The sequence below is a fragment of the Mastomys coucha genome, unplaced genomic scaffold (assembly GCF_008632895.1).
Source record: "Mastomys coucha isolate ucsf_1 unplaced genomic scaffold, UCSF_Mcou_1 pScaffold23, whole genome shotgun sequence".
Lineage (NCBI taxonomy): Eukaryota > Metazoa > Chordata > Mammalia > Rodentia > Muridae > Mastomys > Mastomys coucha.
This window is the reverse complement of record NW_022196906.1, coordinates 52,436,055-52,459,870: the sequence shown is the minus strand read 5'-3', so window position 1 is coordinate 52,459,870 and position 23,816 is coordinate 52,436,055. Positions and strand designations below refer to the sequence as shown.

The following is a 23,816-nucleotide window of genomic DNA, read 5'->3' as shown; positions in this document are numbered from 1 at the left end:
AGAAGGGTGAGGTGTGGCCCCAAGAGCCCAATCTGTCCGCTTTCCGACTGGACCCAGGACAGGACTGTGAGCAGGAGAGGGCAGGGCTTAGCCTGAAGTTCTGACCCTGGCTAAAGCCATGGCCTTCAGAGGTCCTGATCCCTACCTCCCTGCATCCCTGCTGAGCCAGAGACTGAAGGCAGAAGAGAAGACACTGGACTTGGAGTTTGAGATCTTGAGTGTGGGATTTAATGAGGAGGGCCGGTATGCCCTGAGGCTGTCAGCTGTGAACCCACTGCAGGCAGGCTCCAATGCTGGAGTGCAGCTGAGAGTCAATGATGGGGACCCCCTTCCAGCCTGCTCAGCTATCACTGAGGTCATTGAGCAGCAGGATCCTGGCCAGAGTCTCACCTTCACCAGGAGCAAATTTATCTTTACTTTACCCAAAGGTACAAAGTGAAGTCAAGGGTCGGGGGAAGGAGGATATAGGGACTTCTGTCCTAGACCTGATCAGGACCCTGGGGGACTGCAAGGAATCTGGACAGCCAGAGGCAGAGCTCCAGCCTCAATTCCAAGCTCTGTCTGTGTGACTATGTGGCCTTGGGCAAACGCTGGCCCAGTAAAGCTCCTGCTTCCTTTAGCCTGACATGGATGAAAAGGGCAAAGGTGAAGAGGAACTAAACTGGGGTATGAATTTAATAGAGGCAAGCCCAAAGAAAGCATTTAGATCTAGGCAGTGAACGGTACATGGATGGAATGATGCTAAAAGCCCCCTGAGCTCCTGCTGATTGTAGGAATGGAGACTGGATGGATAGAAGATCCTGGTTTTACTTTCTGGGAGCTTCCAGACTGGGTACAAAGAGGCAGGAGTTTTAAGTCAAAACTACCTAAGTGATCTAGAAAATTCAGGCTTAGAAGGAGTACTTACCAGGCAACAGTCCTGGTGTATATCCCAGGCTAAGGCTGGCCAAACTCTTCCCTGGCCCAGAGTGGTGTCAGGACCCAGAACAATCCCATGGGCTATATGCCTCATCACTCTGATGGGGTCACATGAGGCATAGGTAAACAGGAGGAGTCTTGAGTGGAGGCTGAGAGGAGTCACCCACAAGGGAATTCTTAGCCAAGATCACTTTGGTTCAGTTCAAGTTGCCCCAGGGCCCTGGCTGTCCTTCTTACCCCTTGGAAAAGGGAGGGAGATCCTAGGGACCACATTTAAAGCCATGTTCTCCACCCAGGATTCTGTAAGAATGATGGGCAGAGTGATGCACATCTGCGTGTGGAGGCTCTGAGACTGGATGGATCCTCAGGACAGGAGGCTCAGAGGGTAGGTGAGGCCATCTTCCCCATTTACCCACGACCAGATGAGCCCCGAATGAACCTCACAGCACAGGATCATGAAGACCTATACCGCTACTGTGGCAACCTGGCTCTTCTCCGAGCCAGTGAGGACCCCACAGCCCGCCACTGTGGGGGCCTGGCTTACAGTGTAGCCTTCCATGTGCACAGGGCCCCTAGGTCCTCTGTCTCAAACTGTCTTCTGGAGCCCAGCCAAGCAGAGCTACAGGTGGGTGCTCCTGGGTCCCAGCTCAGGACATAGCCTCTGATGAAACTGGCTGTCTGCAACCCCAACAGTCCCCAACCTCAATCTCTTACGTTCTCAGCAGACTTCAAGGGAGGCCCTGAGTGACAAGACAGAAGTCTCTTCTGTGAGTTCAACTAGCACCAACAGTGATCAGGAGGGTCTCAGCTGGGAACCAGGACTCTGGAAGCATCAGGCTCAGGTGAGGGGCGCCAGCCCTTCTGTGGAAGGATTCCCTACTATGGCCATGTTCTCTCTCATCTAGGCATCACGTCCAATTGAGAACTTACAGCAAGCAGTAGTCTATTTCACAGGTGGAGAAAACATACCTCAGGATTCTGGATTCCACTGAATCTCAACAGTTATTGGAAACCTCAGAACACGGTAGTGTGTGGAACCCAATGCCGGGATAGCCACTAAGCATTGGAGTGTCACTAGAGCCAATACAATTGGATACAACATGGTCTTACGCATGGTCCTCAGTGCTGTCAGGAAGGCTCTGAAAGGGGGGTGTAAGTCCAGGAAAGGCTTTCTCAGAGGATGCGTCATTTTGAAAGGGCTCTTTGTTTCCTTCCCCATTCATCTATGGGCTCCTCCATCCCGTATTTGGCTGTGTAAGACCCACACTAGTGAGTGAGGTTTAGAGGTAGCAATTTGGAGAAGGTTCCAGGGTGAAGTCTAGTATAAGCTAGCAAAGAGAAGAGGGTGGTTCAGTGGACAGCAGAGGGACAAGCTGAGATGGAACTCTCTCTCTCTCTCTCTCTCTCTCTCTCTCTCTCTCTCTCTCTTTCTCTCTCTTTCTCTCTGTTTCTCTCTGTCTCTCTCTGTCTCTGTCTATCTGTCTCTCTCTGTCTCTCTCTCTGTCTCTGCCTCTCTGTCTCTCTCTCTCTCCCTCCCTTCCTCACTCCCCCCCCCCTTTCTCTGCTTGGCACTGAGTGGAGGCAGGCAGGGAAACTGAGTTCCATCATGGAGAGGTTCAATGGGGTAAGAAGTGGGAGAAGCTGAAGCTATCCTGGCAAAGAGCAGAGGGAGGTATTCAATTCTGGGGGCAAAAAGCGAGGTGTGGGAGGGGACCTTCGAGGACAGGGTTGTATGCAAAGTAAGCAGGCAGCATGTGACAGGGACCCAGAATCAATGCTCTCATCCGGCCTCCTGGCTTTCCAGCATAGCCCACTCTGACCTTTGTCCATTCATTTCTGAATCAATGAACACACCTTTCTGACCAACTCCTGTGCTCATCCCCATTCTGCTCTGGAGGGGAAGTTTCTGGATGAGACGGACAGCCTAGGTGAGGCTGAAAGCTCTCTGTGTTCCTAGCCTGGGCCCTGCCCCTCTGTCTAATGCTATCATCTAGGGACAGGACACTCGGGAGGAGGCCGAGAACCCAGGAACAAACTGTCCCTGCTCTTTGGGTCTCAGCCTGGCCTGGCCAGCCTGAGCCACATGGATGGTGTACTCAGGCTACAGTGTAAAATGTGGGTGAAGGAGATTTGGACCGCTGGGGGTGGGGGAGGGGAGCTGGCGAGATGGCTGCAGTCGACCTCAGCAGCTCTAATTTCTGTTATTTAAAGCTATCATCTCTGCGCCATACTCCCTCTTAAAGTGTCAGATGTCTGCTTCTACTGAGACAAGAAAATAGCTTTGAAGGGAGAGGAAAATCGCACCCCTTAGGGGGTGGGAGGTGAGCAATCACAGCCCTGATGACAGGGCCAGAGCCATAGACAATGGAGGGTTCCCTGTGAACAAGGGACTTTCTTGTAGTTAGATACACTTAGCCCAGCAGCTCAGCCTAAGAAAAGCAAGCTCCTGTCCCTAGAGATACCTGGAGGCCATGGCAGGACACAAAGGGCTGGTGAGGCTCTATTGCTCTTCGGACCTGTAGCCTGGAACTCTAGGGACCCTAGCAGTCATACTGTCTCACTGCCTTGAGGATAGGGACAGGAAGTCCAGATAAGAGTATTTCATAAGCAAGGGGGCTTTCCCCAGGAGAGGAGGGCTTCCCCTGGCTTTCTGGTTGACAGCTGGAGAGAGGAAGGCAGTGAACAGGAGGAATAAAAGGAACAAGAGAGAACTTCATTTTGGGGTTCCAGCGCAACCTCGGTAACATTCAATTTAAGTCTAAGAACAGGCTTCTGGGCTCCAGAAGCAAAAGCCTTCGATTCCTCCAAGAAGCCTTTCCCAGCACAGGGCTCATTCATTCATACCTGTTCTCAGCCCTGCTGGCACCAGACAGCTCAACGACTGGTTCAGCGCAGAATTTTGGTTTCAAGAGTGCTTTTTGCTTTATGTGGTGTGTGCCATTTTCCCCAAGCATAACAGATGAAGGTCATGGGGCAGGACAATAGAACAATGGAATGAAGGGCAGGCGGGCATCTAACTGGGCTGTAGGGAAAAGGGCTCAGTGCCCATGTCTGCTGACTGAGTCTGAATCCTTTTCCTTCCTGGCCATGGTTGCGCTTGGTTCTAAATGGCCACACCAAATGCTGTTGCTCTGAGCTAATATTTTCCAGGGGGTGGGGGCGGTTAGCAGGAACTGTTTTCCCGAGAATATTTCCAACACGAGCAGCCAGAGACTGAGGGTGGAGGTCCCTCAGGGGTGCCCTGATTCACCAAGGAGGACCCTAGGAACACACTGGCAGGAGCTACCTCGAGGGCACAGGGGCTTCCTTAGAGGCCTGTCCTTACCTGATATTACCTGTATTCACTTCCTGGCAGCTTTGAGATCACATGACTAATCATCTGTCTTTGCCCAAAAGATGGTTCAGTGATCAGAGAGGAAGCAGGTGGTCTGTACAGCGCTAGGCAGAGAGCTCCTGGGGGAGAAGGGTGGAGAGTGCAGGCAAGTCCGAGCAATGACCAGCTCCCCCCTCCCCCTTCAAAAAAAGGCCCACTCTGCCTCCTGGCGGGGGTGGAGAGGGAAAAGAGGACTGGTGTCTTCAGTCCCTGAGCCATTGTGCCCTCAAAGGTCACTAGTTCAGGGACATCTTCCTACAGGCAGAGCTGTTGAAAGAGGGAAACTTTTAACTGGAAATCCCCAGGTATGGAGTTTCTGGGAACATACATGAGTTGAATTCCTTGCTCATAGTTCCGGGGGCTACCTTGGGGATTCCTGCGATTTTGAACCTTAATTTCCTCCTACAAGACCCTTCCTCCCCGAGGAAGAGGGGAGGAAGAGGGAGGAGGGTGTGATGAGATCGTCCAGCAGTACTGCTTCCAAACAGGCATGGTTTTGTTTCATGGAAATGATTCTGTTTCCCTGGAGCCTTTTAAAAGACGCTTTTAATTTTTTTTTATTTCTTCCGTTTAAAACACCTTTTCATTTATTTATTTATTTTTGCCCCAGAGGAGCAGGGAAAGAAAGAAAGACGAAAGCTAATAAAGCAAGCACCAAATGAGAAGCACCTGGCTTGAAGCCTGTGGATTCTAACTGTAGCTCTGGCACTAACAAGTGTGTGTGTGTGTGGGGGGGCTTTTATTAAGAAGTGGAGGAGAACCAAGCCGTCACGGAGAGAGCTGAGTGGCTAGCCTCACCTCTACCCTCTGTCCCTACACCTCGGTAGTAACCTAGTTCCTTTCCCTTTGTTCCCTCCCTCTCCCCACCCCCATCCAGCCTGTTTGTTCCTGGTCGCGATTCTGGCTCGAGCTGCAGGTCTGCACTTTCGCTGCCCCAGGAACCCTCCAGCTTCGGGCCAGAGCGCTGCCAGTCTTCACTCTCCTTCTCCTGGCTGCTTTTAAATTCATTATGCCTTTTATTGCATACTATTGCGTGCTCTATTCCCATTGCCCTGGAGACTAAAGTGGTTCAAGCGGGAGAGGCGCACGATGCGGATTTCATTAACTCCACTCTTTACTGCCCATTCACTCTCAGGAGGCTGGCCTGGAGGGATGGAGAGGGAGGCCAGGGCACCTCTTTGTTGTCCCGGTCCCTCAATGCCGACCTGCTTCCCTGGCCTTTCAAAGCTTCCACCTGCCACGGTTCTTTCTGATAGAGAGGCATGCTGTGGCCCATTTCACAGGTTGGGGGATAGGTCTGGGACTACAAAAAGGAAGTGGTTGGAGGTGCAGAACGAGAATGCAGGTTAGAACTGAGCTGCTAGCCCCTTCCCTGGCTGATATGGCTGATTCTCCGAGAATCTTCTGTACCGGGATCCCCAAGCTGTCCCCTTCTCTGCCTGTCTTGCCTCCATCAAATCTGTGGCCTGCAGCAGGGGCAGGTCTTCCTTGCAAATGAGGCAGTTTTATGGGCTTTAGAAAAACACTCCAATTGTTCCCTCAATTACCCTGGAGCAGATTGAATATATTAATCTCTCTCTTAACTCGAGTTAGAGACTCAGCTGCCACCCCTCCCCCCAGCCACCAGCCCCTTTCTGCAGGCACGTGCCAGGGATTGACTCCCAGCCCCCATCTTTCCGGGCCTGGAGCCCCAAGCTGGTCAGTTTAGGCCCTGGCAAATGCCCCTCCCCCACCCCCTCTCTGTATATACACACACACACACATACACACACACACACACACACACACACACACACACACACACACGCTCGCACTGGAGGGCGGGAGAGAGCCCTGTTTTACATTTCCCTATCAATTTTCATTGATTTTTTTTTCTCTCCTTTGCCATTATTTGAAAGAGCTTTTTTCTTAAGTAAACGTGATCATGGGGCTATCCACCCTCCCACCCCTCTTACCACATAGGGACTGGGCGGGATCTGAGGCTCCCCCGCCCCAAGCTCTGGTGACAAGTGCCTCCAGCTTGAACACACTCTGCCCCAGGCAGCTGAGCCCTGCTAAAAGCTACCTGAGGTTTCCCTTTGTACCTCGATTTTCTTTTATTTCGGAGGAACAAAGGCACTGTCAAGGCGTTCTCAGAGAGCGCTGTCACCCACACAGGGAGGGGTGTAGCCTGTCTCTATGGTGGTGAGGCTGAGGCTGACAGAGCAGTGGAGTAGCTAGTTCTGGCCCTGGGGAGGATAGGGCAGAGTATTTCCAAGCCCTCCCCCAACACACACACACCAAGGGGAGGAGCCAGGGGCTGACTGGCCCCATAATGGCCTATTGGCCACCTGCAATGATGCACTTCCTATCCAAGGAATCCTCAAGGGGGCACCCAGAGGTCCCACCCAGGGTCCCACCCAGGGCGGCTCTCCTAGATGAGCATCAGTTGTAGGGGTCCTGTATTTATGTCCTTGCACAAGCCTGTGCCTGTGCCTCTGCCTTCACACTGCCTGATCTTTACGCTGTCTCTATAGGCCCTTGGAATCGTGTCGTGGAGGCCCCTTCATTATCAGCCAGGGAAACAGAGCAGCCAGCTTTTGGTGACAAGGGGGCACATGGATTACAATGACCTGGATGCAGTATATCTAGCATCCCCCTCGACCTTGTATACATTTCAGGACTTTCTCAGCCTCTGCTTCCCCACTTGTGAAATGGGTGAGAACAACTCCTATGTCCACTGTTGCTGGGAAGATCTGAGTGAAAGTGAAGTGGTATACAGTCCAGCATGCCCTGTAGCAGGCATTTAATAGATGCTAGCTGCTGTTCTAGCAACGAGTGTGCAGGAGAGTCTGTGCTGAACAAGGCATAGTTCAGGCTTCCGTTTCTGCACCTAGAAAACATGATTGCTCCTTCTTGCCTGGCTGGTCTCCCTAAAGAGGAATGCCGTGGACTTGTGAGTCCTGCTATCCCTGAGTCAGATACCACACTTTGCAAGGTAGAGAGGGCCAGTCTGAGTGCTAGTCTGAGAAGTGGCTCTATTAGCAGATTGTTATAAGGGAACAGAGCAGATGGCCCTGCTGGCCCGCCTCCTCTCTGCCTTTCCCCTCTCCCACCAGCAAGGACTGGTGCTGACTCACACCTCCTGGGTGCCTGCATGTGTGTGTGTGTGTGTGTGTGTGTATGTGTAAGAGAGGGGGGGGCACCTGCATGTGAGTGTATGAGTGTGTGTGCGAGAGAGAGAGAGAGAGAGAGAGAGAGAGAGAGAGAGAGCCTACATATGAGTGTGTGTGAGAGAGAGAGAGAAAAGAAAGAGAGGGTACCTCCATGTGAGTGTGTGTGTATGTGTGTGAGTATGTGTGTGTGTGTGAGAGAGGGGAGGTACCTGCATGTGAGTGTGTGTGTGTGAGAGAGAGGGGGGTACCTGCATGTGAGTGTGTGTATGAGTGTGTGTGTGTGTGTGAGAGAGAGAGAGCCTACATATGAGTGTGTGTGTGAGAGAGAGAGAAAAGAGAGGGTACCTCCATATGAGTGTGTGTGTATGTGTGAGTGTGTGTGTGTGTGTGAGAGAGAGAGAGAGACAGAGAGAGAGACAGAGAGACAGAGAGAGACAGAGAGAGACAAAGAGAGAGAATGCTTGCATGTGTGTATGTGTGAAAGAGACAGAGACAGACAGAGACAGACAAAATCCATTTGGGGGGAAATGAAGAGGAAGGGGGTGCCTGCTTCTGAAGTCCTCTTAGCCAGCCAAACCCCAGCTCCAGGGAACCATGGACCCACCCACCTGTCATCCCCAGCGATCACTGTCATAGGTGTTTAAGCTCACAGGTGCACACATGCACCTAGTGATTAAATGTGTGCAAAACCACACCATGTCCTCTCCCAAAGACAAGTTCATAAGAAGCACACAGCCGGGAGGCACAAATGCCCCCACATCTAGACCTGTGCCTGCTGGCTTCCTCTCTGTACAGACCCCGGAACACAATTTCTACCAAATGAGTGAGTGAGAGGCTTGGGGGACATGGCATGTGTGATGTATGAGGTGAGATTAAAGCACTGTGTGAAAACTGATATTTAATTCAACTCTGGCAGCAGATGGGGGCAGGCAGCAGGGAAAGCCAGCAGCCTGGATGCTTCAGTCTCCATGACGGTTAACCTACTGGGGTCAGCACAGCCACCCTCCTCCAAAGCTGTGTCTGCAAAGTCTCAGGGTCAGCAAGTGCAGAGGCCAGCACAAAGTAGTCTCTTTCCTGAGACAAGCCGAGTGTGCATAGGGGTGTCCTTCCCCCACCTAACTCCCACAGCCTCCCCTGGGGTACTGAGGTCCAGCCTCACTTGACATAAGGGGGCATCCATTCATTCATCCATCTAGCCACACATGCCTTCATTCTATTCACTTTCCCAAGCAACAGACTGAATGTCTGTGTGTCCAGCCCTTGGAGAAATGCCCGGATAGCCACAGGGAAGAGATAGAAGGCACAGACAGTGACTTTCCAAACCCACGATATCTAGGAGCAAACCCCCTGGGAGGATTTAGAAGATTGTAGCTTTAAACCTCAGTTCCCACCCAGCTCCATCTGAACAGTTACAACTCAGATGGAGTCCCCGACCTCCTTGGACCTCATAGTCCTCAGCCAAACTATGGGCACAGTGGTGTCTAGTGAGGAAGCTACGGGGTTTGGGTGAGGGAACTTAGATGGTGTAAAGCCCTTCTCACAGATATCAGGGTGATAGCAGGCTGAGCCATGCCTCAAGGATAGGTGGGGCAGAAGAGGGCAGGGTTCTAATGGAACTCTCAGAGCACAGTGTAGGAGCAGGATATAGAACCAGGAAAGAAACTGGCTGGTAAGGAGAAATCAGGAAGTAAAGAATTTTGTAGAGATACGAAGGGGATGGAGAGGAAATGGTGCCTCTACAGGCTCTGGGATTTCTGTCTTGAAAGCTGCTCTGAGCCAGACTGACAAAGGCAGAGCCCATACCTCACTAGGCACCCACAAAGCCCCATTGGAGCATCATATTGGTCTCAGGAGGAGGGCAGGGTGGCCTGACAGTATTCAGTTTTTGTGGAGGAAACTAAATCCTGTAGAAGACAAGGTCCTGCAGAGCCAGCAGCAAAGCTGAGATGGAATCCTGCTCTCCATGGCATTCCAGACTTTCTGCTCTAGCAGTCAGGACCAGGGGAGGGCTGAGGGATGACTAACTGCATTCCTGGCCTGGCAGACTCACAGTTTGCAAGCTCTTCCTCAGTCACTTGAAAGGGGATTCTAATGCTTCCCTTCTTGACCCCTTGGGTAGAAGCAGAAGGAAGTAGTTGGCTTCCTGGTGGCACCTTATGATATGATACGATATGATATGATATACGATACCAGGGCCAGCTAAGACAGGTTACCCAGTGTTCAGCTGATTGTCGCAGTGATGGGCTCATGGACTGAGTGGTTTGGGACCAAGGCTGGAGTGAAGTTGGGGATGTCTGTCAGTGTGCAGAGTTCAGGACAAACTTTATGGCTCCCTAGAACTGGCTGTTGAGACGCAGAGGAGAAATATTGCATAAAAATCCCCAGCACATGAATAAACCCTCCGATACGCTGTCTGAAGGATGATGGTTTTATCCCAGCAAGCACCACAGACTTTACACTCAGGCCTGAGATTCAGTTCACTGCCTCCCACTGTCCCTGGGGGAGTCACATTACTTCTCTGACCCTGTTTTCTCCCCTGTAGAGGGAGCATAATGCCTCCCTCACAAGATGACTGTGGAGATTAAGGGAAACGCTGGCTTCCCTGCAATCCAGAAGGCTTCTTGGAGGAGATAGGATCCCCCAAACTCCCTTAAGAACAGACAGCTTGGAAGGCGTCCTGGACTCAGCCATGGACTCAGAAGGAGCTGCACATCCTCCCCTGGCCCTGCAGGGAGTCTTAGTTCCTCCATGCAGTGCTTGTGGGTCCTTGATTCTGAGCCTCTCAGAACCCCCACAGAGACAAGCGCAACATAGCGAGATTGTGCAGTCCTTGGGTAAAGAGGGAACACAAGCTGGGAAGGATAAAGAAACAGAAGAGAAGATGGCACCCTTGCCCTTGGTATCCTAAGAACTGACCCTAAGGACTTCTCAAAGGCCCAATCTGAAGGTACCCAAGTTCTTTAAATGAAAATGATGTGGTATTTGCATAGAACCTATGCACATCTTTGTATACTTTTACTACTACTACTACTACTAAGCAGCAGCAGCAGTAGCAGCAGTAGCAGCAGCAGCAGCAGCAGCAGCAGCAGTAGTAGTAGTAGTAGTAGTAGTAGTAGTAAGAGATAGGGTCTAACTAGACATCCCAGGCTGTCTCCAAGCTTGTGATCCTCCTGTCTCAGCCTCCTAAATGTTTGGCTCACAAGAGGAGTATGCAGCTGCCCCTGGCTCTTCCTATACACTTTAATTCATCTCTAGACTCCTCATAAAATCTAATGGAATGTTGGAACATTGCAGATAGTTGCTATACTGTATTGTTTGGAAACTCATAGCAAGGAAAAGTCTATACATTCAGTTCAGATGCAATTTTATTTTACTATTCTTGAGGTGTCAGAGATCGAACCCAGGCCTTGGGCATGCAGAGCATGCCAAGCATGCCAACCCTAGAAACTATTTTTTTTCAAATATTTTTAATCTAAGGTTGATTGACTCCATGGCCATAGAATGCAATATCTATATATATCTATGTGTGTATGTGTGTGTGTACACACACACACAGAATGTATTGAGTCAGGACAGTAAAGTAGGGGGGTAGGTAATGGAAAGTTCTAGTTCTGCTGACCTTCAGCTGTAGGACTTCACCTATGCATACCTGTGTCATAAGGGTGGGGGAAGATGTCCTGACAGAACTGAAGATCAATGTGAGTTACATAAAGCACATAGCAAGAGCTCAGGAAGCTGGGATCCTCAGAGGCTATATTCTAAGCAGAGGACAGCTGGGACAAGGACATGGGGCCCGGGGCATGTTGGTTTCTTTTGGGGTACTTGGAGACTACTGGGGAGGTGGTGATCTAGGGGCAGGTGAGGGCTTGGTCATGGCTTCCCCTCTCCCCTCTCTCTCAGAAGAGAGCTTGCCCCAAGCCACTGCAGGCCGGATGGCGCTGAGGCCCTTGGGTTAGCATGGCCGAGTGTAGACATTATTTTAATCTTCCTCTTAAAGCATAATTGCTTTCAGTCTCCTGGTGTTCCTGAAGAGACTTCCCTCCCGGCGAGATGGCTTTCTAGGCTCCTCTCTCTGCCAGGAGACAAGACAGCTGGGCCAGCTCCATGCTGCATTAACACTGCAAATGTGATTTCATGGCTTTAAATGAGATTAGGGCCAAAGGCTCTGCTCTCTGGTGGAGGCAGCAGGCAATGTGGGCAGGAGTAGTCAGTCAGTGCTGAGCTGGAGATCTGAGAGAGCCATTCCAGGTCCAGGTTGCCTGAATGAGTGGCTTCCTATAACTGGAGCCCTTCTGATCTTCTGTTTCATCCTGGTTTCAGAGCTAGCCTTAAGAATTGTCCTGGGATGGGTGCTCTGGTTTCTACTGTCCTATGATTCCCAGGTTACCTATAGCCATTTGAGTAAGGGAGGATGCTGGGATAAACACAAATTCTTTGGTATGGCTTCAGTATCCTCCTCCTCTTTCTCTTCCTCTACCTCCTCCTCCTCTTCTTAACATGTAACCCAGCCTTTGTTTAAGCATGCTATATAGCCAAGGATGACCTTAAAGTTATTACTCCCCTTGGCCCTTCCTCCTCAGTGCTGGGTTTACAGTCTACGCCACCATACCCAGTTTTATGCAGTGCTGGATAGAGCATTGTATATGCTAGGTAAGTACTCTACCAACTGAGCTACATTCCTAGCCCTAGTTTCCTTGTCTTTAAAGTGAGAACTATGGGATCTAGCATGGTGGTACACATTTATAATCCCAGCACTTGGGAGGCAGAGGCAGGTGGATTTCTGAGTTCAAAGCCAGCCTGGTCTACAGAGTGAGTTCCAGGACAACCAGGGCTACACAGAGGAACCCTGTCTCGAAAAACAAACAATCAAACAAACAAACAAACAAATAAATAGGAACTATAGAGAGGACTGACCTATATAAAGTTATATACATTATTCTGTGACATACTAGGTACCCACTAAATGTTACTCACTCTTTTGAGATTTGCAGATACAATCAACCCTTGTGGGGAGAGAGGCACCAAGAGGTACCACACTAGAGAAACAGACATCACCATTTCAGACTAAAGCAGAAGAGGGGAGGGAGGCCTTTCACACGGAAGCTCCTCACTCGCCAAACACCTACCTGATACAAATTCTGCTGTGCTGTGCTGGCCCCTGGGACACAGCTTCAGCAGGCATGGTCCCTGCCCTCAAGGAAGACAGAGTCTGTCCTAGAGGAGTAAATGGTGGCTCATGAGCTCTGGGAGGGGGATGCCTATGAGTGGGGTGCCTTTATGTGGGTGGGAAAAGGAGCAGGCAGGTTTCAGGTGGTGGTCAGCTGTCTATGACTCCAGCTGTGGAGGGACCACCAGGCAGATAGAGCAGCATATATAAAGTCCCCAAGAGACCATTGGCTACTCAGAAGGGCCTGAGACACAGGTATAAAGTAGAGAAGGAGTGAAGGGAAACAGAAATTCTTGGGACACGCAGACCAGACTGTTAGAAGAGTTGGGGCTGAGACGGCACAGGAATATGCTGAAGACTGGTTGCTCAACAACAGCCTCCTGCTTAGTAAATAGACACCCTCCACCTTGGCAGGGTACCTACCACCTCTGCCCCTTCCTAATGGACGGGACGAGCAGGCAGCTTCCTCACTTACCCTTTATTCAATCGCTTGTTAACGAGTTATCGATTCTTTTAGAAGAAAAATGTTCAAAAGCCATGCTGCATCTTTAGCAAAGTGATTTATGAGTTGACAGTGGGGCCTGAGCTGCCTCAGATGAGAGCTCTGGTTACTCAACACAGAGAAGAATCTTCCACCAGGGCAATCAATCAGGGTGCGTGCTAAGCAGATGGGAACAGAGCTAGCCAACATGTCACCCCGTGTCTGCTGGAGACAAAGCCAGGGCCATGGGTGCTCTCTATCACATAAACTGGTAGAAAGGTGACAGAAACCTCTGGGCTAGCTAGCTCCTCCTAGCCCCATTCTCTGGCCCTCTGCAGGAGTCAGCCAGCACAGCTGCTTAGCTGATGAGGCCACTGAGGTTTCTAAGGTCAAAGGGACTACAGCTGACCAGGGCTAAAGGTGAGCCCTACAGATTCCAAGGCATCATATACTTCGCAGCTGAACTTTTTCCTGCTTACTTGCTACTGCTTGCTGTAACTGTCCTGGGGACTCGAGGCTGCAAGAACAGGCGGCCATGAGACATAGTCACAAAGATTCTCATAGACACACCCAGACAGCTCAGTATCTACTTACTGAGGTGCCCATTTCCTTCCCATATATACAAGAGCAGAAGTAGTTTCTTGGACTACTACTGTTAACTGTGGCCAATGTGGCCAGTGGGTCCTGTCACTGCAGCTTGCATCCACAGGGCTTGGCTAAAACTGGACCAAGGTCGCGTTAATACTACCAGCCACAGCTCGTATGTCCTGATGCTACCAGGTGTTGACGGGCAAATGATCTATGTGTTAGTGCTGGGTAGCTGTGGCCTCCTCCAGATGCTGTGCACTCTGCTCAGATGAGACTCCAAGACACACCACTTGCTCATTTTCGATGCCATCATCTAGCTTCAAGGTCACAGAGCCATCTGCTTGCTCTCATCCAAAAGGTTAGCTATGGCTGAGGAGTGCTTCCTTAGTAGAGAATGTGCCTACTGCGCTCTCTGATCAATCCCCAGCACAAAACAGTAACAACAAAAACAACCCATAGATGATTGTGTCTGGTCTTAGCCCCATCCGTGTTACTCTGGTTTTGAAAAGAAATAGGAATGTGACTCCTCCTAAAAGAACAGGGGAAGCAAAGGGCCTTGCCACGCATGCTCACAGAGTTCCAGCCATCAGGCCTGGACTCAAATACCAGCTCCATCTTCGGAGCTGGTCACATAAAACAGGTTTATTTCCTCAGAGACCTGTCTCTCATGACAAAGAGAGTGACAAGAGTTGTTTCTAGCCAGGCAGTGGTGGTGCATGCCTTTAATCCCAGCACTTGGGAGGCAGAGGCAGGCCGATTTCTGAGTTTGAGGCCAGCCTGGGCTACAGAGTGAGTTCCAGGACAGCCTGGGTTATACAGAGAAACCCTGTCTCAAAAAGAGTTGTTTCCAAGGATCATAACACGAGACTTAACTGAGACAGTGTACTTAGAGGTGCTGACTGGAGCCGCCACTCATAGTATATGTTCATTAAGTGCTGGGATGTACAGAGATGCTGGGGGGTCGGGGGTAGGATGGTGGTGGTGATTGTAGGATTTCAGGCAAGAGCAGAGGCCTGCAAGAATGGCTCACAGAGCAGCTGCCTCAAGTTTAAGAGAAACAAGGTAGGATTATTCTATCAGTCATCCTTGTGACCCCAGGCTTGAAAGGCAAGAGTTTGGAACATGAGCTTAGCCCAAAGGCAACCTGGGTAGCCTTGGGTGGAAGGATACAGCCGACAACGGGGATGGAGTTTTCCAGATCCCTGCAGGCACCTCAAGGAAGTCCAACCTAAGTAGAACCCACTGTGGTCATAGCTGAGAATCACTTACTGGGATACAAAGAGAAAGAAAAGATATGGTGTCACCCACATCCCAAGTGACAATAGAGGAGATACAAACTGCTTTGCAAGATGCTCGCCTGCCCTCTTGTCAGAGCTGTTGAGGAGGAAGTGGTTCATTCTGTCTTCAGGATCTTTGGTGAGAAGGAACAGGACACCATACAAAGGGACCCAACAGCTAATCCTCCCCAAAGACAGGGTAGGGTGAAGACAAGCTGGAATCACAGACCCACCCTAACAAGATGTCCCTAGCACAGTGGGACTGCAGGGAATAAAGCATAGAGCTGATGACATTTTAATAGATAATATGAACCGGCTTCACATGACCCTATTGAAGCTATAACTGAAGCAAAGGAAAGGCCAAAGATCTCCACAGAAACTCAGAGCCTCAGACTCCTAGGTGATGTGAGGTCAGGGCAGCCCCAGAGGCTTGGCCGGATGACTATGGAATCAACCCTGTGTCAGAGCGCGGGATCTTTGCACAGTCTTACTTCTTTCAGCTACCAAGAGAGCACCTACTGTATACACCAGCAGGGCTGGGAGGAATGAATGCTTTCAGGAAACTGCCTGAGTTGACAGCTGTCAAAATAAAAACCTAGAGAGGAATGATGACGCTACTAAGCCCCTAGCCCTCTCTCAGCGAGGATTAAACACAGCGTAAGGGCTGCCCCACAACAGCGCAAACTGAGGCAGCTGTTTCCATGCACGACGAAGGCTGCTTTCCTTTTGAACCCCCTGGGAGGAGGGTCCCGAGCGAGACCCCACAGATAGGGGTGGGGGTACTGTGACCATGGGAACTGAATGGGCTAGGGTATCTGGGGGAGGGTGATGACCAAGCTCTGGGTTAGAAGTGTGTGGCTCGCATCTGCAGACATCTGTTCCTTCACCAGCCCACGTCTGTGAGGCAAAACCAGTCTAAGCTCCAGAAAGAGCATTTAGGCACTTTATCTTTGTCTCACTCTGCTCCTAGAGCAGCCCTGATTCCTCATCATATAAGGGAGGGAACTGAAGCCCAGAGAGGTTAATATTTTACTGATAGTCACACAGCTATGAGTGGTTTGCTCCAAAAAGCACCCCACCTGTGTTTCCTACCTCATGCAACCCTGTCGCTCAGCAGAAGGGGGAAGAAACAGAGATGGTATCGGAGCCAGATACTAAGGGGAGAAGGGAGGTCTAGCTGGAGTCTCTAAGACAGAGAGACACTGTCCTGGGACTTGTATAGGTAGATTGTGCCTGGGGCGGGGGAGACCCAAGGAGAAACAGAGCCTGCCTTTGAACACATCTGTCTACTTGAGTCCTCTTGTTGCTGGCTACATCCAACTGGCCTCTGCAAGCAACGATACACGTAGAAAATGTTAGTGAGTCTTTTTTAAAAAGGTGTCACCGACTATGTATGTTTCAGTCCTTTCCCCATTCTCTCCCCCATAGTCCTACTATCCTCCAAGAAGGAGCCACCCCTTTGAGTTTTGTAATGATTTGTGGCATATGCATGTTCATGGCGGGGGAGGGGGAGTTGTGTGCGTGTGGTAGGCATGCATATCCACACTTGTGTATGTGGAAGCCGGAGGTTGAAGTCAGTCTCTTTCTCAGTCTCAGGCCAGAGGTAGGTTCTCTCACTGTATCTGGGCCTCACCCTCTGGCCAGGCTAGGATCCACCTACCACAGTTTCCCAATGCTGACTACAGGTACATGCAGGCATGCCCTTCTTTTTTCATGGATGCTAGGGTTCTGAACTCAAGTCCCCACGATTACAAGGCAGGCACTTTACTGACTGAGCTGTCTTCCCAGGCCAATGTTTAGTGCTAGGCAGAAGGAAGACATCAAGTACTGAAAGTGGCTAGGTGACTGCTTACAGAACTTGTCTGTAACGTCTCTGAGGGTAGTAACTGGGCCTTCTTTGCTGTGATAGGAACAACAAGGGACTGGACACACGGTGTGGTGAGCCGGTCACAGTCACCCAGAATGGGAGAGCAGGGACTGGTCACCAGGCAGTTCAGGACAAAGAGAGGAAGGAGGGCTTCAGACTCCACCCTGCTGCACTGCATCTGGGTGACTGATTCTGTCCTGTGATGTCATACAGCGTTGCCTAGGTGATCCAGTTAAATGGAAAACTCTGTACTTTCCCAGGACTGGGCAGAACAAGGATCACCCCACTTCACCCTCCTGAGGCTGCCAGGATTCAGTTCCCCAAGCCCCTACTTAGCTGGCCATGGCCCAAGTACTCCAAGGCACCTCCACCCACAGGATCTCTCACTTCTGAGAAAGATCCAGATTGCATCCTCCCACTCAACGTACCCTACCCAGTCCAGCCCCCAAAGCAGTGTTTGGCACCCATGAGGCCACACTGATGGGTAAAGACTCAAAGCACCTGGGCCTGCTGGCTGGTGAGGCCCATGACTGACCTTCTGCCCTCACCCAGGGCCTATACTAACCCCTAAGATTGCTAAGTGAACACTCTGCCCCCAAGAGGATGAGACGACAGAAGACAAAGGTGAGGAGGCTGACGGTAACAAATGTGTTCCTTCTCTGGGCCTCAGTTACCGCTGCGAGACGAGAGTGGTGGTGATTAGATGTTCTGTTCAGAGGCTCTCAGAGATGAAATGCAGTACCCCAAGGTGGTGGTTGACTTGGCCTGTCCGTGCCTGAGAGCCCACTGATGCTGCCCATCAGCCACCACGCAGTCCTTGGCTGTATGGATGTTCCCCTGCCTCTCCTCTTACCTCATCTTTGCCCTCACCTGAAACACAGATCTTGACCTTCTGCAAAGAAGGGATTTGGGGGGAGTCTGCTTTGATCACTGCTGTATCCCCCCACCCTGCACTGAACAGTGTATAGGACAGAGTAGGTATTCAATAAAGAACTGTGGAGAATGGCAAGAACCTACCAAGAGGGGCCCAGAGCCAGGAATGCCAGCGGTTCAGCAGAAGGACCACATACCTCTCCTCCTTTCATTTGGTGACAAAACCAAACCTGTGACTGTCATTTACCTACAAGGACAGACCAGAGGCAACGGGTGCTTGCTAAGGATGCCCCTCCACAATATCATATTCATATTTCTCTGATGTATGTGTATGTGTGTGTACCAGTATATGTGCATGTGTGTGTGTGCACAGAGACAGACATCAAATGTTTTGGTCACTCCCTCTCATATTTTTTTGAGTCAGTGTCTCTCACTGAACCTGGAGCTTGTTGGTTGGCTAGGCTGGCTGGCCAGGAAACTCAAGAGCTAGAATGCCCTTATACACCCTCCACCCCCAGTCCCAGCACTGGGAACACAGAGTCAGGCTGCCATGTGTCCAGCTTTTATGTGGATGCTGGGGATCTGAAATCTACCCCCTCCTCACCCTGTACAAGCCCAGTGCTGGTGCCCTGAAGTTGGCTCTGACCTCTCAGGGTATCTTGGGTTATGAGGCTGGAGGCAGGGTAGAGGAAATGCCTGTAGTGAATGTGGGGTGTCAGCTGCACAGACCTCCCCTCAGCTCTGCTTCTTGCCTTTGCCTGGCCCAGTGTCCCTTCCAGTGCCTCAACTGTTCTGCTTGCCGGAGTAACTTTTCTTTCCCTTTAAGATTTAATTTTATGTGCATTGGTGCCTGCATACATGTCTGTGTGAGGGTGCCAGATCTCCTGGAACAGGTAGCTTTCTGGTTTTTCACTCTTTTTTTATTTTCTTAGATTATTTTGATTATTACTGTATAATATAATATTATTCTGCTGTATAATATAATGCCTGGCATATAGTAGGTGCTCAATAAAGTTGTGCTAGCAAGAACTTTACCTACTGAGCCATACTGCCTCATTTTGTTTCTTTGGCAGTTCCTCAGCTTGTAACATTTTTACTGGAGTAATATTTCTAAATTCCAGTGCTCTTAGTGCATTAGAAATATTAATTATGTTTTATTTATCATCTTTCTTTTGTTTTTCTTTGCTTTCTGATACAGGGTCTCACTATGTGCCCCTAGCTGGCCTGGAACTTGGTATGTAGACCAGGCAAGCCTCAGAGCTGTGGTGGTCCCCCTCCCTCTGCCTCCAGAGTGATAGGATTACAGGCCTGAGCCACCAAGCCTGGTTAAGTGTGCCAGCTTGAAGGTGCCCCTCTCCCCTCTCCACCTCCCTCATACTGAAGATTTAACTCAAGCGCTTTATGCCTACCAGGTAGGCTCTCTACCTGCAAGCTAGCTCCCCAGCCTGAATTTTTGAAAACTGTAATCAAACCTACCAGTTATTTTCCCTGTGGTTTCTGACCTTTTACATATGTTTCTGTGGAGCTGAGGAGCCAGCCTGGGGCCTTGTACGTAATAAGTATGTGCTCTCCCACTGAGCTGCATCTCATCCCTGTGTCATCATGTGAAAAAGCACTCCTGCATCAGGCACTGTAACTTCTGCCATTATCAGTAAATCCTGAGGCTACAAGCCCTCAGGCAGGCATAGTAACCCAGGAAATGAGCCTAGGTAAAGAACCATGAAAAGAGTGGAGAGGTCTCATATCCTGAGCCCTTTCCCTTGATACAAAGGGGCCTTGTGGGCTATCCTAGTGCCCAGGCAAGGTTGGTCATTAAAGCTAGGGTTATGAAGTACTGTTTTTGTTGGTGGTAATAGTGGAGTTGGAGTGTGTGTGTGTGTGCATGTGTGCATGGAGGTCACAGAATAACTTTGTGGATCTGGTGTTCTCTTATCTTGTTCTGAAGCAAGATCTCTCTTCTTGTCTCTGCTCATCCCATCGCACAGTGTCCATCACAATGGTCATCAGGGCCCTTCAAAAGTATCCATCATACAGTGGTCATTACACAGTGACAATCACACAGTGGTCACCAGTGTCCATCACACAGTGACCATCACACAGTGGTCACCAGTGTCCATCACACAGTGACCATCAAACAGTGTCCATCACACAGTGACAATCACACAGTGGTCACTAGTGTCCATCACTCAGTGTCCAATTCAGTGACAATCTCATGACAGGGTGGTGACCCGTGAGTTCCTGGAGAGTTCTCTTGTCTCCACCCTTCAACTTGCCTCAGCAGTGCTAAGCAGATGCACATCCCCATATCTGGCTTTTTATGTGGTAAATGGGATCCATCTCAAGTCAGCAGGCTTATGCAAGGAGAGCTTTTACCTGCTGAGCCATTGCACTGACCTGAGAGGCCATTTTTAAAGCCCAACACCCGCCAGAGTCTAATAATTTGCCTAAATAGCATATTTGGAGTCACCAGACCCTCTCAGCACGGTGTCCCTCTGGAAGACTCAGTGTGGCCTCTCTAGTTGGTATGCTTTCAGATGTGGATCCTTCTGGAAGATAGATCTGGGCTTCATAGCTTTCCATGGCTTCCCAGGTTGCTGGGAAGAGGGGATAGGATGGGAGAAGAGTCTTGTTTCATCCTGGTCACTGGCAGAACCCTGTCCCCACCCCTCACCCCCCACCCCGGCTTCTCCCCACTCCCCCACCCCCACTCCTGTGAGCCTTGTCTGCTGCTCTTCCCTCCCTGTTCTCACCCTTTCAATGCTGCCCCAAGCAATGAGCATTCTGGGATTCCCAAGGACATCTGCCAGCTAGCCCTGGCTTGTAGAGGACAAGTTTACTTGCATGGATGTGCAAGGCGTTGGGATCAGCATCTTTCAAGCCTGCCCAGGGCCCAAATCCTAAGGGGTGGCTGAGGGAACTTTGCTTGGAAATTGGCAGACTTTGAGCTTGCCACCAGCCTGCTGTCTAGAATCTGTGAGACTGCAATCTGCTGATTTCTGCACCTTAGCATCAGTACATGGGTGAGTGAGAGTGGGGCCTGAGAGCTGTGGTGAGCATAGAGCTCTGCTCTCATAGAAAAAGATTCTTTGCCCAGGGTCAGCAGCTTCACTCACAGTTTTCTCCTCACTTTGTAACCTAGTATATGTAGGTATAGGTATAGGTGTAGGTATAGGTATAGGTATAGGTATAGAGAGGTATATACCTATAGATATCTTACTCCTTTATAAATTCTTTGGTGTAACCAGGGGCAGAGGCAGGCAGAGACCTGATACAGGGACCCATGAGGAAGGAAAGAGGCAAAGGTGAAGACTGGTAGCCCTGGCTTACCTCCCGTACCCTCTACAAGCCATACCTTGGGCCCAGCTCCTTTCAGGTCCTAGGCCCAGCATGCCCATGGGGTGCGTGCCTACAGGCCTCACCAGGAGGTACCTGGCTAACAGCTGGCCTCAAGCACACAAGTGGAGCACAAGCAGTTCCCACCCAGTTCCCTGTAAGCCATGTTTCCCGGAAGTCTGTCCTGAGAGGGAGGTATGGAGACAGGGAAGGAAGACATGCAGTCTGTGGACCTGGCAGAGGCCTGGTGGCCTGCAGGGCTGCCAAGGAATCAGGAAAGCCCTTAGACAAATATCATGCTAAGGGCCCTCACTTCTGTAGTACCTCCACTCCCAGTGCCATAGCAGGCTTGTGTCCTTGCAGCAGCAAGGGTGTCCATCTGACCGTACAAGGGACATCAGCTACCTCTCCTAGCCTAACTTCAACCTTAGTCACACCAAGCCCTAGAAAAGCTGAGTCACAAATCATTCCAGACGTTCCCACTGGTGTGCAAGGAAACGGCTCCGTGAGAGAGCGTCTCAGAAGGGACAGAGGTGCTAAGACCTAGGTCTCCTGGCTTGTCAGCTGCTGTCACTCCTATACCAGAACAGGAAACAAACCTACTAGGTAACTGCTGGTTATGGCGGGACACACAGTGGGGTAGTACACTAGAAGGAAATCCTCTGATCTAGGGGAGGCAGTGGTCTGTGAGAGCTCTCCCCTCCTCCACTAGCAGGCCTCCCCTCCCTTCCACCTACCCTTGCCAAGTGTGTATGTGTGGTGGGGGAGGTAAACTCTCATCAACACCTCTGCAGATGGTGACAGGCCCTGCTGGGTCCTGTTGGGGGAGGGAGCAGGTTCACTCCTCAGTCATAGGAAGGAGAGAAGTCTCTACAGAGCTGGCATGTCTAGGGCTAGGAAGCCCTGTTCTCACCTCCTAATGAGACAACTTGTTAGGCAGGGACCACAGCCTGCAGCAAGTGAGGGATGGGGCAGGGTTTGAAGTCTTGAAGAGCTGCCCAGGCCATGGAAATACCAGGACAAATGCTGAGGTGGGGAAGGGGTGCTAGGGATGATTAAGGGAGTCATGGCTTCTGTTGTGGTCCCCCATGCTGTACCACGGTCCTGAGGATCTGAATGACGTAGCATTCCTGGATGTACCTAGAGCTCAGCCATGCTACCTCCTCTTCCTGTGCTAAGAGTCAGGAGGGCGGGGCAGAGTGGTGCTTCCTGTCAAGTCCCAGCCCTCATTGTCCCGTAGGGTGGATATGAGATGACACAGGTGGTCTAAGGTAAAGGTATAGGAAAGAAGAAAGGTTGGGGGTCACTAGGGCCTGAGAAGCATGTGGCACCGAGGAGTTAACAGAGGTACATGCAGGAGCAGAGGCCTGCGAATAGACAGACTGCTTGCCAACTAAGGGGGAGGGGTGGCTTCTGCCACAGGAGGGGGCACACCAAAGGCTATGGAAGAAGCCAGAGAAACCTTGAAGGATATGTGGTGTGTGAGGAAAAAATGGCTTCCTAGGCTACTGTTCTGTAGTTGGGGAAGCAGGGCAATGTTACAGAGAGGAAAAGGTACTGGCCAGTCAGGCCTCTCCAGCCTGTGGCCATGGGCCACACCCAGCTTCCTGAAGGCAAGACTGATTGTGAGCACAGCTCAACACAAAATCATAGACTCATCTGAGATGTAAACTTTGTATTTTCCAATCATATAATTTTTGTTTTATTTACTATTATTGTATATGTGTGGGTGAGTGCAAGAGCCTGCATGCCACAGCATGCGTATGAAGATCTAAGAAAACATTTTTAGAAGTCAGTTTTCTCTTCCCTCCACGGGTTCCCAGATCCAACTCAGATCATCAGGCTCACACTGTAAGGGTTGAGCCAACTCACTGACCCATTTGTTGTTTTGTAACAAGGTCTCATGTAGCCCAGGCTGGCTTCAAACTGCAGGAGCCAAAGACTGAATTTTTGGGCCTTCTAATCCTCCTGCCTCTTGAGGGCTGCAATGGTATAGTGTGCACCACCATCATCAGTTTTCACGAAATTTCTTCGTGGTTTTTGTTTTGTTTTGTAAATTATACCGTCAAAAGCTTTGACCTGCCTGGTAGAGGTTACCAGTAACAGTAAAGAGAAATGTTCCGTCAAAAGGGTCCACTTAGCCCTGCTCTCCCCACAGGTTGCTAAAGAAACACAGGACCGCCTGGATACCTCCCAGAACCCATATCCTGACACCAACTACCTGGCTCCGCGTAATAAGGAGACTGTCACGGTCACTCTGTATGGAGCTACCAACCTTCCTGCCTGCAAGGATGGCTCTGAACCATGGCCCTATGTGGTGGTGTAAGTAGCTGGGGAGATTGGGTAGGGCCAGGGATAGGTCTTTGAATAGAAACCATCTGATGAATATTTGGAAACTGAGCTCTGGCGCAAACAAGAGGCCTGTCCTGTCCCCTGCGGTGTGGTTGCTGCTGCCAGACCTGAGCGGGGGGGCCTGACCTCCCAGGGGCAAGACCCTTATCTGAGGTGATCAGGCTGTGCCAGGGTTGGGTAGGGATGGTCAAGGAGAGTGTTACCAGCTGGGATCTGAGTTACTGGGTCTTTGAAGTTTGTCCCCAGTGAGTCGGGGAGCAACTAGGGACACATAGAAAGAGAAACAGCACCTAAAAGACTGGGTGAGAGCTTGAAAAGCAGAGTAACTCAGCAGGTGCTAATCACCCTTCTACCGGTCACTTACATTCCACAGACACCCACAAACCTCCCACAGACACCCACATACCGTTGAGTACACCCAGCTTCACTCCC

General features: G+C 50.6%; 2 protein-coding genes across 11 annotated transcripts in view; one reads left to right on the top strand and one right to left on the bottom strand.

Annotated features, from left to right (window-relative positions):
* The window catches only part of Stra6 (signaling receptor and transporter of retinol STRA6), a 40,532-nt gene extending 36,204 nt beyond the window's left edge, over positions 1–4,328 (bottom strand). Inside the window, exon 1 of the mRNA XM_031343451.1 lies at positions 4,244–4,328. The gene's annotated coding sequence lies outside the window, so the exon portion shown is untranslated. The remainder of the gene's footprint in view (positions 1–4,243) is intronic.
* The window catches only part of Ccdc33 (coiled-coil domain containing 33), a 99,485-nt gene continuing 75,787 nt past the window's right edge, over positions 119–23,816 (top strand). For 7 of the 10 annotated variants that reach the window (XM_031343443.1, XM_031343442.1, XM_031343439.1 and 4 more), the window contains exons 1-2: positions 17,077–17,450; positions 23,191–23,354. In XM_031343443.1, coding sequence (XP_031199303.1) covers positions 17,430–17,450; positions 23,191–23,354 — 185 coding nt within the window. In that variant the 5' untranslated portion in view covers positions 17,077–17,429. Of the gene's footprint in view, positions 429–1,214; positions 1,544–1,643; positions 1,761–17,076; positions 17,451–23,190; positions 23,355–23,816 lie in introns of those variants that run through there. The other 3 variants (XM_031343436.1, XM_031343444.1, XM_031343445.1) reach the window with 3 other exon arrangements.